The sequence below is a fragment of the Acomys minous genome, assembly GCF_964271855.1.
Source record: "Acomys minous genome assembly, chromosome: 2".
In the NCBI taxonomy this organism is placed as follows: domain Eukaryota; kingdom Metazoa; phylum Chordata; class Mammalia; order Rodentia; family Muridae; genus Acomys; species Acomys minous.
This window is the reverse complement of record NC_140484.1, coordinates 139217203-139237770: the sequence shown is the minus strand read 5'-3', so window position 1 is coordinate 139237770 and position 20568 is coordinate 139217203. Positions and strand designations below refer to the sequence as shown.

The 20568-nt window shown below is 45.8% G+C and overlaps 2 protein-coding genes across 5 annotated transcripts in view; one reads left to right on the top strand and one right to left on the bottom strand.

Annotated features, from left to right (window-relative positions):
• Nucleotides 1-1456: 1456 nt before the first annotated feature.
• RPL27A (ribosomal protein L27a) lies at nt 1457-3989 on the bottom strand. Its single transcript, XM_084772534.1, has 5 exons — nt 3802-3989; nt 3367-3430; nt 2985-3060; nt 2331-2505; nt 1457-1628 (listed from the first exon to the last, which is right to left on the bottom strand). The coding sequence occupies exons 1-5, from the start codon at nt 3802-3804 to the stop codon at nt 1500-1502; spliced, it is 447 nt and encodes a 148-aa protein (XP_084628660.1). The 5' UTR covers nt 3805-3989; the 3' UTR covers nt 1457-1499.
• Nucleotides 3989-20568, top strand: part of TRIM66 (tripartite motif containing 66) — a 66319-nt gene continuing 49739 nt past the window's right edge. For 2 of the 4 annotated variants that reach the window (XM_084772496.1, XM_084772491.1), the window contains exons 1-2: nt 3989-6204; nt 15751-16054. In XM_084772496.1, the coding sequence (XP_084628622.1) occupies nt 6199-6204; nt 15751-16054 (310 nt within the window). In that variant the 5' untranslated portion in view covers nt 3989-6198. Of the gene's footprint in view, nt 6205-15750; nt 16055-17828; nt 17940-20568 lie in introns of those variants that run through there. The other 2 variants (XM_084772492.1, XM_084772494.1) reach the window with 2 other exon arrangements.

Sequence of the window (20568 nt, the reverse complement as noted above, 5' to 3'; positions counted from 1 at the left end):
ATACATTGCTATAGACTGGATGGAGCCATCCTGGGTCTGGAATTCAGGAAGTGGATTGGGGGACTCCAGCCAAGCTATTGTTTTTGATCAAACATTGAAGGGGGCTGGGATCCTGACCCAGACCAGCCATTGCATGCCTGAGATGCAGGCAGGAGAGGCTGCAGTTTCTGGAGCAGGATCCCATGTAGAATTGGCAAGACCAGCTTACAGGCCCGAGACACCTGGGGATCTGTCCTATGGAACAGATACTCATTTCCCTTTAATCCTTTCCCCCTCTTGTATAGGACAGTTGGATTGCATAATAAAGTCTAATTGTTAAGAAACAGAGCCAACAGTCAGGCTGTGGCTAAGTACAGGTTCCTCATTGACATTTATTTTTTTAAAGATTTATTTAAGTACACAGTGCTCTACTTGCACATCTGCAGGCCAGAGGAGGGCATCAGATCACATTACAGATGGGTGTGAGCCACCCTGTGGTTGCTGGGAATTGAACTCATGACCTCTGGAAGAGCAATCAGTGCTCTTAACCGCTGAGCCATCTCTCCAGCCCCCCTGGCTGACATTTATGTCTGGGCACATTCATATCATAAAGACCGCTTCTCTATGCTAAGTATGGTGTAATTTGTGTTATGGACTGCAGTCACCTTCTACACTGAACTATGTGCTGTCAATTTTTAAAGCGTTGCTGTTGACCCTGCATTGACAATTTTCAGGTTTTCTTTTGTAAGACGATACAAACTCAGATGTACAAGTAAAACCAGCTAGAATCACAGCCATGCTTCCTAAAGGACATTTTCAAGTAGGTATGCTCCCTACAAACCACACATGGACAAGAAAAATGAGACTGGGCAGGGTGTGGTGGTAGACATCTTTAATCCCAGCACTTGGGAGGCAGGCAGGCAGATTCTTTTGAGTTGGAGGCCAGCCTGATATACGAGAGTCCAGGACAGCCCAAGGACACACAGAGCCCTGTCTAGAAAAACCAACTCTTCCCCAAAACTTCCCATGCCAATCTGTCCAGTAGCTCAGTCTCCAAGCCACCTGTCCACTGTAGTACACTTACAAACCCAGGCAAATAATTCTGGTCTCAGAATCTTTTCAGACAGGTTATCTGCTATGTGGCTGTCCTAAAACTGCATAGCACAGGCTAGCCTTGAACTCAATAGACCAACATGCCTCTGCCTCCAGAGTGCTGGGATTACTAAGGCATGTGCCCACCATGCTCAATTAGGAATTTTTGCATTTGATGGCTCAAAGTCATGGCATTCATCAGTTCTTTTAAGATCAAGACCCATACAGCATACACAGGAACCCATGAGTTTATGGTCGTGTGAAGTTGGGCAACATCTATTACAGACTGACCAGCCCACACCTCCTCACATCTTAGATCTGTTAGGCAGGTTCCCAGCATATAGACAAGGATACATAGAAATGTCACTGAAGGAACTACTCAGACCACATGTAAAATGGTAGCATTTAATTAACCTCCTCAGGCAGCTTTAAGCTACCAGGACACAGGCACCTCCAACACCCTTAATCTTCTCTTCAGCTCTTCTGCTAAAGAATTTGGCCTTCACAATGACTGGCTGCTTAGGGAGCTTGCCCTTCCCCAGAACTTTGTAGTATCCCTAAAAAAAAAAAAGGGGGGGGTGGGGTAGGGGAGAAAGTCATATTACACAACAGACACTCAACACCCGAAGATTAAGGCTGGACTTGACCTTTTTCAGATGGCCTATGTACCCTTGGCTGTGCTAGAACTCAAGGTGGATCAACATCACCTCACAGACCCACCAACAGCATCTCCATAGCGCTCCAAGCAAAGCATGCACGACCCCAGTAGGACATGTGTCTGATCTGGGCACTAATAGGGACACTGAAGGACACCTACCAGTGAATCAAGACAGCACTTACTCTTCGAGAACTTTAGCACACCAAGACAAGCACCATGTCAGGATGTGACTCTATAGTCTCGGCTGAGCACGAACCTCCCAACCAGCTACTGCCTCCTCTAAACGTGGAACAGGCGGGAAATGGCGGCTAAACAGAAAGCCCCTCGATGGTTTGGGTCTCTTCACTTAGGCAGCATGAGACTCTCTTTACAGAGAATTTAGGGCCTTAAATAACTTTTAACCTGCAAGGGCCAAGCTTTGCCACAAGACCATTCTGTATCAATACAGCTCAACAGTCTTTTTGGGACCAATCCAATTACCTGCAACAATTCTATTAAAATGTTGAATTCTCTGACAGGCAACAACTAAATAAATATAAGTTTGACAGAGTAGATTAAACTATAGGCCCATCAAGAATAACGGACAAGTCAATCCACTCACCGATCGCACAACATCAATGATGGGGGCAACCCCGGTCTTGTTTTTTGCAGCATTGACCCGTGTCTGCTCACTGACCAGTGTCCACAGCTTATCCAGGTTGACAGTTGGGCAGAAGCTCTGGTTCCTCTTTAAGTGGTAATGCCTCATACCAACTTTCCCAAAGTAACCTGGGTGACTGGGAAGGGAGGACAGCTATCTTCAGAGCCTGGCTCCAAGCACACTGATCTTTGTAGTTACCTCATCTTCACTGTTGTAAACCGGTACAGCAGGCACCTGATACAAGTTTTGAACTCTTAAGTCCCTGAAGAAGTTAGGTCACTCACTAGCACCCCTCTTTAAAGAGGGTCCCTGAATAGTAATAATATACCATCCTCTAATTGGTTGGTAGAAGGCAACCCAGGTAAACCTTATGTGTGTGTGTGTCTCTAACCTGGTGACTGACTGTGCCAGAAAGCCCACAGCCAGTGAATAAGGTCAGCAGTTATTCTTCGAGGACTATAGCACACTAAGGCAACAAGCAATACCTGAGCGTGACTCTTGCCTCGGATATGTCCCCTCAAGCCTGCTAAAGTTACCAATAACCAAGGTTAAGAAAGCAGTTTCCAGAGGTGTTCTCAAGTTATCCCTTATGCCCCCGACTTCCAAAGAACTCACTATTTGTCGAAGTTGATCCTGTGATGGTGCATGCCTCCAGCATTCCCGCGGCCCCCAGGGTGCTTGCGGTGCTTACCTGCAGGCATACAAAGATACGCGGCTATCAGCCTCCCCAAGTGCTGAAGTGCCCTGGCTTAGTCTGTTCCTAGTCTACGATCTATTTTTTAATCACGACTATTCTCCAAGTCTCAGGGATAAAAGCGTTTCCGGCATCCCACATCCCAGCGCTGTGTGTTCATCGTCCACCCACTACCTGCGTAAAATCATCTTAAACTGGACTCGAGGGTCTTCAGACTAGGAAACTGCTGTCCAATCTGACTGGCAAGGTCAATATTTCCATCGTCTCTTCCAACACAGCCCAAAGCCGGAGTGCCACACTTACCGATGCGGCCGTGCCCGTGGCTTACGTGGCCCCGGAGTTTTCGGGTCTTCCTCAGTCTGGATGGCTGTATGGAGGGAACAGCAAACTGGTTAGGCCTAAGGAAAGGGAGGAGGAGGGAGAGGGAGCAACGCTTGCCAGCCTGAAACACGCCTGCAAACAAGGACTTGCCTTCTGCAGCACATGGGCAAGGTTGAGATTACAGACCGGGACGGCACGCGGACGCCCAGGCCCGCGTGTCTCAGCGATCCGAGCTCCGGTCGGAACACGCGGCCCCAGGCTCCTCGCCCCACACCCACACGAGCCATCCCGCCCCGCAGGCTACGTGCAGCCACGGAGCCCCACTGGGACCAGGGCAAGCAACCGAGAGGCGGAGAGGTAGAGCGGTAGAGCTCCGAGCCGCCCCGAGCAAGCGGAGGCCACGAGATAGACACCTACCATGGCGGCGGCAGAAAGGAAAGAGGGAGGGACCCGCGAAGTCTCGCGAGGTAGCCGGCGCGGGGGCGGGACCAATGCATCATTTCCGGCCAGGAGGCCGGCCTCGGGAGGGGCTTCCGGCGCCCGCCCGCCCCTTCCTTTCCGCCTAGGTGGGCGGGGCGTCGCGGTGGCGCATCTCCGGCAGGAAGGCTGTGTACGTCGGAGCTAACGGAGCGCCGCGGCAGGGCGGGCGTGTCCAGAGGACCCCGCTCTCTTCCGGTGCTGTTGGAGGCTGTCCCCTACCGCCATGGTTGTCGGCTAAAGCATCTGCGTAACTCCTGCACGGCCTCTGCCCTTCTGTTTTATCCTGTCAAGAATGAACAGCTTGTTGTGCTTCAAGGATCTAGGTTTTATATTTTCTATAAACGCCACTTTGGAGTTTTCTCCAGATTCTGCCTGGCATGCTTAGTCCCCTAGACCCGAGGTTCCCAGTGCAGTGTGCTCCTGGTGGAAGCATTTCCTGTGTGGACCTTCTTGAACCTGTAACCGCCGCACAGTCGGGCATGCAGTTCCTAATCGCTAAGTTACGCCTTCCCGATTCAGCCCACAGTTTTTAAGGGTTCAAGGACTAACCGTTTTTTTATTTTTCCATTTAAATCCATGAGTTCTTGGCTTGTAGTATGTTTGACAAGAGTACAAAAGTATCCCACATGTGCACAAGATCCTATCCCTTAAGATCGTTTTGTTTTTTTTTTTTTCCTGGCTTGTTCTGTTAAACTAAAGAATATTCTAGCCAAATACCCTCCTAAAGTCTCATCTCCATTAGCACCCGTTCCTTTTCTTTCTTTCTTTTTTCTTTTTCTTTTTTAGCCAAGCTTCCCAAAAGCAGAGTCTGTAAATTCTGTCCATTTGCTAGCTTCTTTTTGTTTATTGTATTGTCTTTGCTTTTTTTTTTGTTTTTTTCTGAGTCAGGGTCTCTCCTTGGAGCCCTGGCTGTCCTGGAACTCACTCTGTACACCAGGCTGATCTTGAACTCAGCGTTCTTCCTACCTCTGCCTCCTGAGGGCACGGCCCATTCGCTAGTTAGCTCTGCCCACCCCCATCCCCCAGTATTTAATCCATTACAGTCTGGGCAGTTTGATTTTAGCCACACCATTTCCTCAAGATTATTCTTTGTTTTGAGACGGGGTCTTACTATGTAGCCAAGACTGGCCAGCTTGGGCCTCCTGGCTGCTGGAATTACACTCTTAGTTGGCTTGATAGGCATATATGGTGTCCTTACATGGATTGTAATAGCACTTTTTTTTTTCTGTTGTTCCTGTTCAGCTCCCATTTAAGCAGTCACGTTGGTGAGACTTTATGGGTGTGGCTTCTGACATTCCCAGGAGACACAATCTCAGCAGCGAACCCTCTGATGTCTGGTTCTTAGTCTTTCTCTCTCTCTTCTGCAATGGTCCCTGAGTCTTAGCTGCAGGAATTGTTCTATAGATGCATCCAGTGGGCCTGGACTCCACAACTGTGCGTTTGGATTGGTTGTGGCTTGCTGCATTGGTCTCTCTCTGCCTGTTGCAAGAGAAGGTTCTTTGATGAGGACTTAGGACTGAACTTGCCTGTGAGTATAAGGACAGCTATTTAGAACTGTCAACGTCTTCACTAGCCCTGGGTAGTTGGCTGGTATTCCAGTACCAGGCATGATCTCCCTAGCCCTAAACTTTTGATCTCCCAGTCTCAACTTCCCATGATCTGCGATTTTAAGCATGTACCACCATGGCCAACTCTTCCTGAACTCTTTTTTTTTGTTTTGTTTTGTTTTTTTGTTTTTTTGAGACAGGGTGTCTCTGTGTAGCCTTGGCTGTCCTGGACTCACTTTGTAGACCAGGCTGGCCTCGAACTCACAGCGATCCGCCTGCCTCTGCCTCCCGAGTGCTGGGATTAAAAGCGTGCACCACCACGCCCGGCTCTCTTCCTGAACTCTCACGGGCCACCTTAATATTCTAGACCTTCCAACAGCACTCCAGGCCACGATGGTGAAAGCCCCAACACCTTCAGAGTGCTTTGGAAATTACAAAACACTTTAGTCTGAGCGCTCAGGGCTGCTAGCTTCATTGTATGCATAAGACAAAAGACGCAGAAGAACTGTGGGACTTGTCGAAGGTGATACAGTTGGTAAGATGCAGGGCCTGGGCCTAGGCTTGCCCTTCCCTTCTCTCTCCAGACCTCCTGTTTTTACCTCAGTGATCACTCCCTTTCTGACTTCACAACATTGTGATTTTTCATCTCTCCATCTCACAGGCATATACTGTCTATTACCAGCAGAAAGGGGGCGGGGGCGGTTGAGAGTAGGGATCAAGATTTAAAACCTGCTGTCCAATATGTTCAAGTAACGAGCCAAACTACCGTTGGGAAGATACTCTGTGGATGGAGGTAAGCTGGGAAGAGCCTTGGGAATGAAGGTAGCGTTGAGGCATTTCTATGGGACCTGGAAAAGGATCAAGTTGGGGCAAAGGACAGAAACAGAATCCAGTTTCTGAATAGTTTGCAAAATTCTTTGCTTATAGAGGAGCTACATCCTCTCCTTGGGACATCTGGCTGACGGCACCTAATAGTCTTAGTGACGTTTGATATCTGGAGTAGCTGGAGTATTTGGGGAACTTGTTCAGCTCCCTTTCTTCCTCGCAATGTAACTGGCTGCGTCAGGGTCAGCTTTACCACCTCTGACAAAATAGAAAGGGCTCAGTTCTGTATCTGTAAAGTTGAATAGCAGCCAGATGTTAAGACATTAGGTCACCTCTCTCCACTGGGCAGATGGGACATGACCTTGAACATGACCTGTAAGAATTGTCCTTTGTGACAGTTCTGTGAAGTACGGCATGGTTTGTGACATCATAGGCACCTGAGTTACTTCAGAGAATCAAAGTGCACAAAACACTTGTAAAATGGAGATGACACAGCAGCCACCTGGTGAGGCAGGAAACCTCAGACTTCCTCCATGTGATTTCGGGAACACACTGCCCTCTGACAGAGTGCCCTGGTGGCCTCTTTGCTTTTCTCTCCTCTCTGGGTTCCTGGTTTTACTTAGTACTTCAGACAGCAGCTGTTCTTAGGATTATGAGCACTTCCAGACCTGTCATCTTCTTCCTTTTTTCAAAGATACACTTTTATTTTTGTGTATATGTGGTTGTTGGTGTGAGTGTATAGTGTGTGTGCAGGGACCTGCTGAGAGGCCAGATGAAGATGTTGGATCCCCTGGAGCTGGAATCCAGGTGGTTGGGAGCCACTCGGTGAGTGCATTGGCTACTGAGCTTGGGTCCTCTGGAAGAGCAACCAGTTATTTCAAGCACTGAGGCATCTCCCAAGCCCCAAACCTTGTCTTCTTGCTCTTCATATTTAATTGGATAATCTGGGAAGAATATATTGTTGGCCTTTTAAAAGGAGACTACTAGCCTGGCACATACCACAGGTCTTTAGTCCCAGTCCTGCAGAGGCAAAAACATGTGATCTCTATGCATTTGAGGCCAGACAAGAATATGTAGTGAGAGCCTGTCTCAAAACAAACAAAAACAAAAACAATTAATTCAAGGTAGGAAGAGCCAGAGTTTCTTGTAATTTTTGTTTGTTTGTTTGTTTGAGACAGGATTTCTCTGTGTAGCCCTGACTGTCCTAGACTCACTTTGTAGACCAGGATCTCACAAGAGATCCACCTGCCTCTGCCTTGAGTGCTTAAAGGGGGAGGGATTTTATATCTCCCAAGTGATTAAAGGCGTGTATCACCATGCCCACTTATCATTTTTTAAAATTTCATTTATTGTGTATACAGTGGTCTGTCTGCATGTACACCTGCAGGTCAGAAGGAGGCACCAGATCACATTATAGATGGTTGTGAGCCACCATGTGGTTGCTGGGAATTGAACTCAGGACCTCTGAAAGAGCAGTCAGTGCTCCTAACCTCTAAGCCATCTCTCCATCCCTCATCATTTTTTTTAATATGAAAAGGAATTTTTGTGTGTGGGAGAAGTGAGATAGGGTTTCTCTGTGTAGCCCTGGCAGTCCTTGAGTTGCTGTGTAGACCAGATGGCCTCAAACTCAGAGATCCACCTGCCTCTGCCTCCAGAGTGATGGGATTACAGGCGTGCACCACTGTGCCCAACTGGCCAGATTTATTCTGTTAGGACTTTTAAAATGCCTTTACATATGTAATGGGGGAAAAAACATTAAAAGAAGTTCTGAAAAAAGTATAAACATCTCAAATCATATGACCTCACAGAGCTTTATATTAATTTTCAGGTCATGCTTAGATGGAAGTGTAGCTGTCTGCAGAGCTAAAGATCACATGTGCTAATCCTTGTGTATGTGTGTGTATGCATGGACTATATGCACATAAGTAGAGGTATATACATACACATGGAGGCCAAAGGAGGAGTTCACCTCCTGCTGTCTTTCCGCCTGATTCCCTTGAGACAAAGTCTCTCACTGGACCTGAAGCTTGAGTTTTTCACTAGGCTTGGCTGGCCATCAGGCTCCCGGGATTCACCCCTCCTCCTTAGCTAACACTGTGGTTGTGGCCATGCATAGTCATTTATGGTTGTTATTAACATGTGGGTGCTAGGGAGTCAAACTCCAGTCTGCAAGCTCTCACAACACGTTCTCTTACCCACTGAGCCATCTCCGGGTCCCCACGTTGATCCTTTTGTAGTCATATTTTATTTAATTCCATGACGTCTGTATCAATGCCCAGTGATAAGGATTTGTCCTTTTGTTTCGTGTGGTGCTGGCAGTGGAACCAGGCACCTTGAGTGTCCTAGGTAAGCAGTACCACTGAGCTGCCACCTCAGCCCTTCAGATTTATTTTCAACAGCTGAAGAGTAATTTGCCTTCAGCATGCGCTATAATGTACTAAGTCATGTTCTTGTGTACTTTGTTTTCCTGTTTTGGTTCTTACTATATTTGTTGTTAAGAGACAAAGATGCAGTGGAAAAAAAAAAGCCGCTGTGAACACTTTGTTTAGTGGACTTTTGTTCTTTAGGCCAGTATCTTGTCTAGAATAAAATCACAGGAGAGAGATTGCCAGATTACAGAGTATGAACATTTTTATGATTCATCTTATGTTGCTATTTTTTTTCAGATGGATGGTACCAATTTGTACACCAGCAGTATATACAGCTTCTAATTCATTTCAACTTCCTGATGCTCAGAGCTTTGATCTGCCCTTTCAGGAGTTTGTTTTGTTTTTTTCCTGGTTTTTGTTTTTGTTTTTTTTGTTGTTGCCTTTTCAAGACAGAGATTTTCCTATGTAGCTTTCTACTCACTCTGTAGACCAGGCTGGCCTTGAACTCACAGAGATCTGCTTGCCTCTCAGAGTGCGGGATTGCAGGCGTGCGTCACTGTGCCTGGCTCTTTCAGTAGTTTTGATATATAGCATTTGGGGGAAGTCTGTAGGCTAACAGGTAGAGTTTTCTAAAGCGTAAACCAAGCAAACAGACCAACAAAGTAATTTGGGGCTTATTGATCTCTAGTCAACTTTCATTCCCATGTTAGCCTGAGTTTGTTTTAACTCTTACTGCACTGCCTGACAATTCCGATCCTACGAGCTCGTAGAAAGCTGAGATGGAACACCTTGCACCTCAAATCTGTAATAGTAAACTGTGAAGAGAGGAACCCTCATACCTTAGAGACCAGTTTACCAAATTGTACAAACAAGAGAGCTTTAAATATCTAGGTTTTAATCTAATTTCGCAGGGCTCAGTTACTGAGAGCACAGGAGCACGGGTTCGTGTCCCTGCTCTGTGTTCGCTGGCTGATTCTAGTGAAGAAAGAGCATGCTCTCCTTGAGTCTGTTTTTTGTTTTTGTTCTTTTTAGTCTTTGAATGAAAAAAATAATTACTCATTCAGTCATTCATTTTACAAGTATTAATCACATGTGTGTTCTGTACTAACACTACACATAGAGGCCAGGTTCTTCGGGGAAGATAGAATAGTGGACAAAGATGACAAAGTTGTGCTGTTGACTGGGACTGCAGGACGGTGTAAGACAGCGATCAAATGGGAAATGTTGTTCTGCAGTCTAGCACAGTGTGTTCTCACTCGCTTTCCCGCTCACATAAACATTATGTTTTGATGATAACTTGAACTTGTTTACCCAAGCCCCAGACAGTCTTTGAGAGTCTCTTCCCAGCGTGCTGTGGAGTGCTTTGCAACAGCATTCCTTGAAAGGTTAAAGATGTCCAGTAACTGTTTCCCTTACCACAGGTGTCCAGATGTGGTGAGATGTTAAAAAGCAGGTGGCTTGTGGCAAGGTAGTGTTGTTTGCAAGGGTCCCCCATCCCACACTATTTAGGTGAAGTTTTATTTAGCCTAGGTCTCCCCAAGGCAGAAAGCACAGGCCATAAGCTGAATGCTGCTGGTGTATGTTGTTTGAGTCATGGTGTTTTCTTATCTTTTTACTTAATTTGTTGCTTCTATATCTTGGATCTTTGCTGTTGTTGTTGTTTGTGGGGACAGAGTCTCATCATGTAGCTCTGGTTGGCCTGGAACTTTCTCTATAGACCAGGCTGCCCTGCCTAGGTGTGCACCACCACACCCAGCACTGTATGTTCCACAGCTTGTGCTTCTGCGGGTGTGATGGGACCTTTGGGACGTGGAGCCTCACGGGAGGCCTTTATGTCATTAGAGGTGCACTCCTGCCACACTCCTGTCCACCTGATCACACTCTGAAATTGTTGCTAACTCTGAGAATCAAAGTAAACACTCTCCCTTTATAATTAGATTATTTTAGGTTCCAAAGATAGGAGATGACTAAAATAGTTCCTGATATTTGTCTGTGTATACGTTAAATGCATGTGTGTGTGTGTATGTGTGTGCGCGCGCACACATGTGCATATATGTTTCATCAATGGCTTCTCCATCTCATTTTTGTTTGCCAGTGAGCTCCAGGGACTGCTTGTCTCTGCCTCCCAGTACTTGGGAAGGCACAGAGCTCTCTGCCTAGCTTTTTCATGGGCTCTGGGGGATTAGAACTTGGGCCCTCATGCTTGCATCGCGGTGGCTTTATACACTGAACCACCTTCCCAGTCTCAGCATTGTAAAGTGCAAATAAAAACCTAGATTCTGGTGTTGGGTGGCACACGCCTTTAATCCCAGCTCTCGGGAGGCAGAGGCAGGCGGATCGCTGTGAGTTCAAGGCCAGCCTGGTCTACAAAGTGAGTTCAGGACAGCCAAGGCTACACAGAGAAACCCTGTCTCGAAAAACCAAAAAAAAAAAAAGCTACGCAGGTGCAGTGACGCGCGTGCCTGTAACCCCAGCGCTTGGGAAGGCAGAGGAAGGCAGACCTCTGAGTTTAGCGCTAGCCTTGTCTATCAAGTGAGTTCTAGGACAGCCAAGGCTATCCTGGAGATTGCCTATTGTGGAGGAATGTCTTGAGTGGATGTAACAACTGTCAATAAGGCACTGTTTAGCCAATCAGCTGGGCAGAAAGACAGGAAGTGGAAGATGGGACTTTCTAGAGAGAGGGCAGAGCCAAGAATTGACAGTTGTGGGGGGTGGAGGAGGAGGAAGAAGCCTCTGAGGATCAGATTGGCAAGTGCTTGGGATATATGTATGTTATGAGGTTTAGAGTAGTTCCTTTTAATTTATGAGTAGATTAGAATCAGTTTGGGTTCTACTTGGCCTAGTGCTTACAGCTTTAAAGTACGTTTCAGACTCTGTATCAGTTATTGGCTTCCTAGGCCAAACCTATACATTTTATTTTAACAGCCTTGAGAAACCCTGTCTCAGAAAAAGAAAAAAAAAATGGAAAAAGAAAAATGACAGCCAGGCAGCGGTGGCGCATGCCTTTATCCCAGCAGTTAGGAAGCAGAGGCAGGTGGCTCTCTGAGTTCCATTTCAGCCTGGTCTACAGAGTGAGTTCCAGGACAGCTAAAGCTGCACAAAGAAACACTGTCTAGAAAACACAAAAAGAAAATGAAGATTTGGTAGCACTGGACACAAATTCATTTCTCTCTCTCTTTTTTAACTTTTATTATAGATGATTTACACGTCATGCACTGCATTCCCACTAATCTCCCCGTCCCCTCATATCCGCCCTCTGCCCTTGCAGCCTCCCCCCAGTAAAATAAAACAAACAAACCAACAAACCAACAAAAATCTTGTCACAGAAGCTGTAGTGTATCATGCAGTATAGCCTTTTGTCCACACGTTTTGATGTTCATTGTGACAAGTCATGGATCTGCTTTGAGGCCTACACCATCAGTACCGGATCCTTACTGGGACTGCTCTCAGATATCCTGTTGTTGCCGTTTGTCATGGAGATTCCTAAGCTTTGGGTCTGCAGGACCGGCCTCTTCATGTGTTCCAGCGGGTCATACACGGGGTAGATGTTGGGGTGAGGCTGCATCAGGGCCTGGAAGTAGCTGAGTTAGTCCATCTGCCAGCTCTCCTGCTCCCATGTCCTCAGGGCAGGGCCAGCTCTCCTGCTCCTGCGTGGATGGCATTATCGCCTGTAGTCAGTAGTCAGAGAGGTGAGTCTGATACTCAGTCACATTCTCTCTTATTCAGTCTAGGTCCCCAGCCCATTGCATGGTATGACCCATGTTCAGGAAGTATTCTCTGCTCAGCTAACCCTTTCTGAAAACAACTAAGAAGTGTGTTTCCACAGGAATTTTCAGTCTCATCAAGGGAACAAAGACTTAACCGCGGCAGTTCCACACCTTGGCATTTTGATGCCCAACCAAAGCATTTAAAATTTCATCTTCATCTCATAATGCAACATTTATTCTATCCCCAAATATCCCCATAGCCCCTAACAGTCCCAACATTGTTCAGTAGTCCAAAGAACAGTCTCTGCTGAAACCCAGGACAAATCCTTAAATGTGAGCCTCTTTAAGATCAAAACAAGATGCAGTCTATGATTCCAATGTACAGTGGCACAGAACACACATTTCCATTCCAAAAGGGAGAAATGGAACATACCATGAAAAGGTCAGACCAAAGCTGAACCCAGCAGGACTAACCCCTCATCCTGTGGCTCTGTGTTCAGGATCTAAAGCCTCTGTTGGAATCATCTTGGCTCCAGAGGGCCTGGGTAGTCCTGTCCTTCCAGCTCCTATAGCACTTGCACCTCTTCACCCCATGCCTGCAACTTTCCTAGGCTCTGGAATCCCCAACATCCTGGGATTTCCATTATAAATTAGGCTTCACCTTTACAACTTCATGCAGTGGCCTCTCACGGCCTCCTCTCAGGAACCCCGATCTCCCCACACACTGGTTGGCTTCTGCCCTTCAGTGACCCTGGCACAAGCTCCCCAGCTCCCTACTCTGTCTGCCATTCTTCATGCCTGCAAAGCCAGTATCACATGGACAGAGCTGCCAGGTACTGCTGCCAAATTAAGCCACCTCCTTGAACCACAATTGTCTTCAGTGCGCCTCAGTGTGATGATCCTGTGAGAAGACTTCTCTGGGCAGCTGTATTGATCAGGGAACCCCTTCTGCATCATTCTCAGCTCAGGGCTCTTTCACAAGCTGGGGCCTTTCATGGATGGAGTCTTGTCTATTGTCAGCACAGGGTTTCTCTAATGGTGCTAATCTTGTCAACAATTACAATTGCGTCCCAGCATCCACTTTATAACTTTTACAACACCTCTCCCATCAACAGTTCTGCATAGTTTGTCACACTCTCTCTTTGTCTCTGTCTCTGTGTCTTTCTGGTTAAAAACAGGAAACAGCAGCTGGGAATGGTGGCACATATCTTTAATCACAAGCCCTCGAAGGCAGAGGCAGGCAATCCCTCTGAATTTGAGGCTGCCTTGCTTTATACAGTTCTAGGCCAGCCTAAGCTACAAAATGAGGCACTGTCTTTTAAAAAACAAAAAACCAAACCAAAACAAAAACCCTGAATTTCAAGTCACAAAGTTTGAGAACCGCTGATCTATTGTCAGCATCTCATCCACACAACCTGCTGGGAGACCAGCTCACCTGCACTGGAGCTGCTGTGGCTGCTTAGGAAAGAACTGTCTTGTCAGGGCCCACAGATCTGAAGTGAAAGTGGTGACACACGCCTTTAATCCCAGCACTTGGGAGGCAGAGGCAGGTGGATCAATGTGAGTTCGAGGCCAGCCTGGTCTACAAAGTGACTCAAGGACAGCCAAGGCTACACAGAGAAACCCTGTCTCAAAACAAACAAAAACCTACAAAACAGCCACATTAGCAACATTAATTTCATATGCAGATGAAGTTTTGTCAAATCAAATCTGCCACTGCAATTTAAATATGCTCCTCCCTTGTGTGGCTAAGTTTGGTAAACACACAATAATGTAATGTCCTGTGGTGTCATTTAAACTCCATGTGGCAAGAATGCATGGTTATCACGTTTGCCCTTCTCATTAACCTCATGTAAGGAATGTTGTTCGCTGTGAGATAGATCGTAAGTTCAGTACCGCCCCTGAAATCTCTGGGTGGACATGTAAATGATCTAGAATAGCTATGCCCCTAAAAACACTACTATTAGAGCAAAACAGGAATTAGGCAAATGATTAGAGGGCCGGAGAGATGGCTCAGTGGTAAGGAGGACCGGCTGCTTTTCCAGAGGGCCTGATCATTTCCCGTCACCCACATGACAGCTCATAACCCTTTGTTACTTCAGTCCCAGAGGATTAGAGACCGTCTTCTGGGTTCTGTGGGCACCAGGTGTATGCCTGGTGCACAGACATACATGTGGACAAAAATCTGTACATATAAAAGTTTTAAAAACTTGAAACAACAACAACAAAAAAATGGGGCTGGAGAGATGTCTCTCATAGGGGACCCAGGGTTTGGTTGCCAGCACTCATATCAGGCAGCTTTTAAGAGTATGTTAACTCCAAGCCAGGCGGTGGTGGTGCACGCCTTTAATCCCAGAACTCAATCCCAGACAGTCAAGGATACACAGAGAAACCCTGTCTTCAAAACAAAACAAAAACCAACTAACCAAAGAAAAAACCCAAAGAATATGTTAACTCCAGCTTCTGAGAATCTGTTGCCGTCTTCTGGCCTTTACAGGCAACTGCACTTACACACACATACACACACACACACACACACACACACACACACACACACACACACACACTTTAAAAATAAAATATGTTCAGATCTAGCCAATGGACAGCTCATTTTCCATGGTTATGGGGAGAGCGGGGACGGCTTCTGACATGAACTCTGGTGCCCCCAATTTGATTACTTCCCTTTTGTGATGAGGCACACAGAAAAAGGGAAGCAGGCTACTTGGATGAGACCTGATAGGCTGTGATCATATGGTGGGGGAGGAGGTCCCCTTCTGTCAGAGGTCTAGAGGAGGGAGGGAGGGTGGGAACAGGAAGATACAAGGGAGGACATAACAATCAGGATGTAATCTGAATAAATTATAATTTAAAAAATGAAAAAAAATTATTAGAACTCACCGAAAGTCTGTGAAAGGATCTCAGCCTGAGAACATTCCAGCAACTCAGAGCGTGGTGTCTAGAATCAGGCTAACTTATATTTGATTTTGAGCTCTGCCATGTTCTATCTTTGTGTTTTATCCTGATCCTGAGAGCCTTGGTTTCCTCAGCCTGTACCTCCTGGTTTTAATTTGTGAATATATCATAATCCCTATGTCCAAAGGCAGTTGTGAGGGTTGCTATAAGCGTGTAAACTTGTCACTTAATACATTTTCAACCCCTGTTCCAATATTAAACTTCGATCACCTTTGTCTACCAGTAAGAAGAGGCACAGGCTATTTGGAGCACGTTTGAAGCCCATCAAGGCTTATTAGAAACACAGAACCTAGCAGACACCCCCCAGTACTTATCTTTACAGTGAAGATGCCGGACTCTTTCTGGGCTCAAGTGCAGGGTTGAGGCTGACGGCTATAACCTGGACCGCTGAGGCTTTCTCATACCTGTCTAGGAACGTCTCCCATCCCAAAGAATAAATTGCTCTGCTCTGTGCTTCGCTTGCAGGGAGTGGAGCTTGCTCGCTACACACGCTGCTTCACCTCTGAGGATGTCCGTGGAAAAGCTGAAGCCCCAGGTGCAGGCGCAGACGTGGGCCCAAGCCTGGGTACGAGCTTTCCCAGGCAGCCACTCTGCTCTACAGATGGACATGTGGAGGCCATGCCACCCACCTGCTCTCTGTGCCTACGGGACCTACGAGATGAGTGCTCTCGGCTTCTGCCATGCCAACATTTGTTCTGTAGGGACTGCTTTCAGGGCCTCATGCAGGAGCTAAACTGTGTCACTTGGGTTTATGGGACAGTCCCAGATGGTAAGTACAACAGCATCCCGGCTCACCTCTGTCTACATGTAGCTCGGGCCTCTTCCCGTTTGACAGGCGAAGAGAGAGTCAGGGTTTAAATGCCCAAGGGATAGTCATTGCTGGAAGCATCTCTAGTGAATCCAAGAGACAAAGCAAACCCTAGGGGACCTTTGTCTCTGGGGTTTCCTCGAGTTGGTGGCAGACTATGAAGGTTGTGGTTCAGGGTTTGACTGCCTCCATCCAAAAACTGAGAGCATGTGTCCTGGTGTATGCAAGCCTTCCTGCCACAGAGAAGGGCTGGCCGCCTAGAGCCTCAGGTCAGGGACGGATTTTGAACAGAACCATGCTGAACTCTCTGCCAGTGCCTTGCTCCACAATGTCAGGTTTCCTAGGAAACAGCTGCACTGTGAAGTCCCCAGAGACCAGCAGCAGGTCCCTTCCTTTCAGTGTTGCTAGCAGGGAGTGTGAGGTACAGCGAGTATGGAGTGAAAGTGTACACTGAGTAAAATAAATAAATAAATAGATTAAAAAAAATAGTGGCACCTTGGGGCATCATCTTTCGTCTTTACTGTTTATTGTTTCCCACAGTATATCCAAAATGATTTGTAACACACATCTAGGTTTTCTTTGAAGTATTTTGGTTAAAAGTGGATTCTAAACCTGAATTTTGATTCTTTGAACCTATGGCAAGAAGCTAATCTCTTGGAGTCCTCTGGGTTTGGAGTAAAGAAAAGATAGGGTATAATAGGGTATAATTTTAATTCTTCTTTCTTTTCTTTTTTGAGTCTGAATCTTATGTTGTTACTAGGCCTGGGGTTATACCTGTGTCCCAACAAGTCTGATTTGGCCACCCATCTTCCGTTAGCCAAATTAATAGTGAAAAGCAGGAAAAGGAGATTTTTTTTTCAATGTGGCCCCACTGGGAAGAAGTATAAAGAGATCCAGGCCCCTTCTAACTCCATCTTCTGAGTCCTGATGGGAGGGTAGCGTTTAAATGCCAGGCAAGGGGTATACACAGCTAAGCATTCTGGTCAAGATGTGGGCCCTGCTCACCATGGTCTCAGCTCCTGTCTTCCCCTACCCGCTCTGGCTGCCCCAAGACTTCGGGATTTTTGTTTGTATTTTTAATCTGGAGATCCCTAGGGAAATTCTAGTTTCTTAGGGTTCACTCTTTCATTAGTCTGATAACCAAAGAGAGAGGCACAAGTGTCTCCTTGGAATATCTTCATTTTTGCCAGACGTGCAGTTTACAGAGCTAGGGCCCATGCTGGCCTGCAACTTAATATGGCAGTCAGGATAGTCTAAAACTCATGGCGATCCTCTGGCCCCAGATTCCCAGATGCTGGGACCATGAGAACGAGCTACCACATCTGGCTGTGTACTTTCATTTTTAAAACTAATATATGAGTTTTGAAATTAAACTTTGCTCATTAAACATAAAAAGCATTATGTCAGGTGTGGTGGTCCGTGCTGTTACTCTCAAAACTTGGGAGGCTGAGGCAGAGCTCTGTGAATTCAAGGCCAGCCTGGTCTACGTAGGGAGTTCTAAGACAGCCAGAGTTACATGGTGAGATTCTGTCTGAAAAGCAAATCACTTTGTATGAGGATGTGTGTGTGTGTGTGTGTGTGTGTGTGTGTGTGTGTGTGCCAGTAGATGTGTGTGAATTTGTGTGGAGGAAGAGATTAACATTGGTATACTCCTCCTTTGCTCTCTACCTTAGTGTTTTGAGCGTCTTCCCTCGTTGAACCTGGGGCTATTGACTGGCTAGACTGGCTGGCCAGCAGGCCGAAGGGATCCCGGTCTCCACGGGTCACAGGAGTGCACTGTCACGCTCCACTGTCTATGTGGGTGCTGTGGTGCATCTCTAATACTTGATTTCATCCTTAATCAATGGTAAAAACATATGTGTACCAAAGAATTGCTTTAAAAGAATTTTCCTTATAGCCTAGTATCTATAAATGTTTGATTTACATGCCCACTTTATATCCTCACATACCTGGGATTACATAAACATTTCTCAGATGAAAGGGGGTTGGAAATGGAAGGAATTTAAGATACCCTCACTTAAACAATTCTGGAAATACAGTAAATTCATAAAAACAGCGACTCTGGACAATGTGCTGCTGTCTAGGCTGTGTATAAAGGACCCCTCACAAGGCCAGATGCTGTTGAGTGTGGCACCTAGATTAGACAGTTTATAGTGACAGAAAATAGAGTGGTGGCTTCCACAGCACGAGAGTCATAGGAAGCTGCTGTTTAAGAGAGGTAGCATTGTAGTTTTGCTGCCTGTTAACTGGGCTTTTCTGGTGTCATTGAATTCCCGGAGTTCAGTATGTATCTGGTTACCAGCCCCTTATCAGGTATGTGATTTGCAAATATTTCCTTCATTCTGTATTTTGCTTCAGCTTATGGATGCTCCAGTGATAAATTCTAACTTACTGTTTCTGTTGCTTATGCATTTGATTTCATTTCCAAGAAGTCATTACCATATCCAATGTCATAAAACTTTTTATTTTTCCTCTAAGGATTTTATAGTTTTATTTCCTGAGCCTTTCATTTTATTTAAGGTTCTCAGTGTGAAATGATATATCTCAATGACTTTTTGAAACTAAAATCAGAGCATTAGGCAGGAGTAATGGCACATTACTCCTTTAATCCTAGTTCTTGGGAGGCAGAAGCAGATGGGTCTCTGTGAGTTTGAGGACAGCCTGGTCATATAGTGAGTTCCAGGCCAGTCATAGTTACATAGTGGGGCCCTGTCTTTAAAAAAACCTAAAAATTATAGAATTAGGGCATTAATTCTTGTTAACAATTATTAGAGTCATAATATTGTTTTCCAAATTATTCTAAGTGCTATGAAGAATCACAATATAAGATTTAATGTCAGCATACCTGGCTCCTGATCTGCCTGCCACTTAATGATTGTAAACTTGGGCAGCTTACCCCAATTTCTCTCTTTTTTCTCCTTCTCTTCTTTCTTTTCTTCTTCTTCTATTACAATTGTAGGGTGTTTTTTTTAAAGATTTTTTTTTTTGCATATGAGTGCTTTATCTGCAGAAGAGGATATCAGATTACATTATAGATGGTTGTGAGCCACCATGTGGTTGCTGGGAATTGAACTCAGGGCCTCTGGAAGAGCAGGCGGCGCTCTTAACCTCTGAGCCACCTCTCCAGCCCCACAATTGTAGGTTTTATTTAATTTTTTATATTTTTAAAATTTTTGGGTTCCATTATTTTTCTTTGTAAAAATTATTTTTATTTTATGAGCATTGGCGTTTTACCTGCATGTATGTCTGCATGAGGATGTTGCAACCCCTGGAACTGGAGTTACAGACAGTTGTGTTGTAGGCACTGTTCTTAAACTCTATTTGGGGTTCCTCATTCCTCTACCTCCCTGTTAGCCCGCTCCCACCCCCTCAGATAGGAGAGAAAGGAGGTTAGAAGGGACAGAGGACATAGATCTCTTTAGACTTAGCTCTGGCTGGTTAGAGTCCTCAGGTTCTTTGGGAAAATATCAATCTCAGTTGTCAGGATATCCAGCAGTCCAGCAACAGCAAATAGCAAACACAGCAGGACAAACACGCAGCCTTCCTCCTCCTCTGTCTCATCAAAGCCCTTGGCCTTCTCTCTCGGGGCTCTAGTATTTTTATGCCCTCCGAGTCCTCAGAATTAAACTATCTCCACCTGGCAAAGCCATGCCCCTCTCCGAGCCGCATGAGGCAGTTAGCAGCTGTGGATAAAATAAGGCAATGCCATATCCCACACTTGGGATTAAAACAAAAACATATTTACATTACATAACTGAGTTATCAAACCAAAACTTCTACCACAGTTGTGAGCTTCCATGTGGGTGCCAGGAGTTGAACCTGTTTCCTCTGGAAGAGACACAGTGCTGCTAACTGCTGAGCCATCTCTCCACCCCTAATTACTTTTATATATTTAAAAAGCTGTTTAAATTAAAATAGAATTACATCATTGCTCCCCATCCCTTTCCTCCCCTTTAATCACTTCTGTGTACTCTGCTTGTTCCTTCTCAAGCTTATGGACTCTTTCTCTTTCTATCAATAATTCCTAAATATATAAATATAACTTGCTTAGTCCATATAATGTTGGTTGTGTGTATATATTTTTAAGGCTGACCTTGGTACTAGATAGCCAACCGAGAGTCTCTTCCCTGGGGAAGACTATTTCTTCCACTCTCAGCATTCCTTGGTTGCCTATAGTTTGTCTAGGGTTGCGGTCTGGTGAGATTGTCCCTTCATGTTAGCATGTCTGTTGATGTTGTCTTCACTCAGGTCTCGTTTAGGCATTGGTCAGACTTAATGGATGTAGCTGCTCTGACAATTTTCAGATGAAATCTCACAGCAAACTCCCTGCTCCTCTGCCTCTTACACTCTTCCACTCTCTTTTCTGCTGTGATCTCTGAGCTGTAGGTGCAGGAGTGTGTTGTCTGTGTATCAGCTGGGGCTGGGCACCACAGTCACGTGTACACTGCATAGGTGCAGGAGTGTGTTGTCTGTGT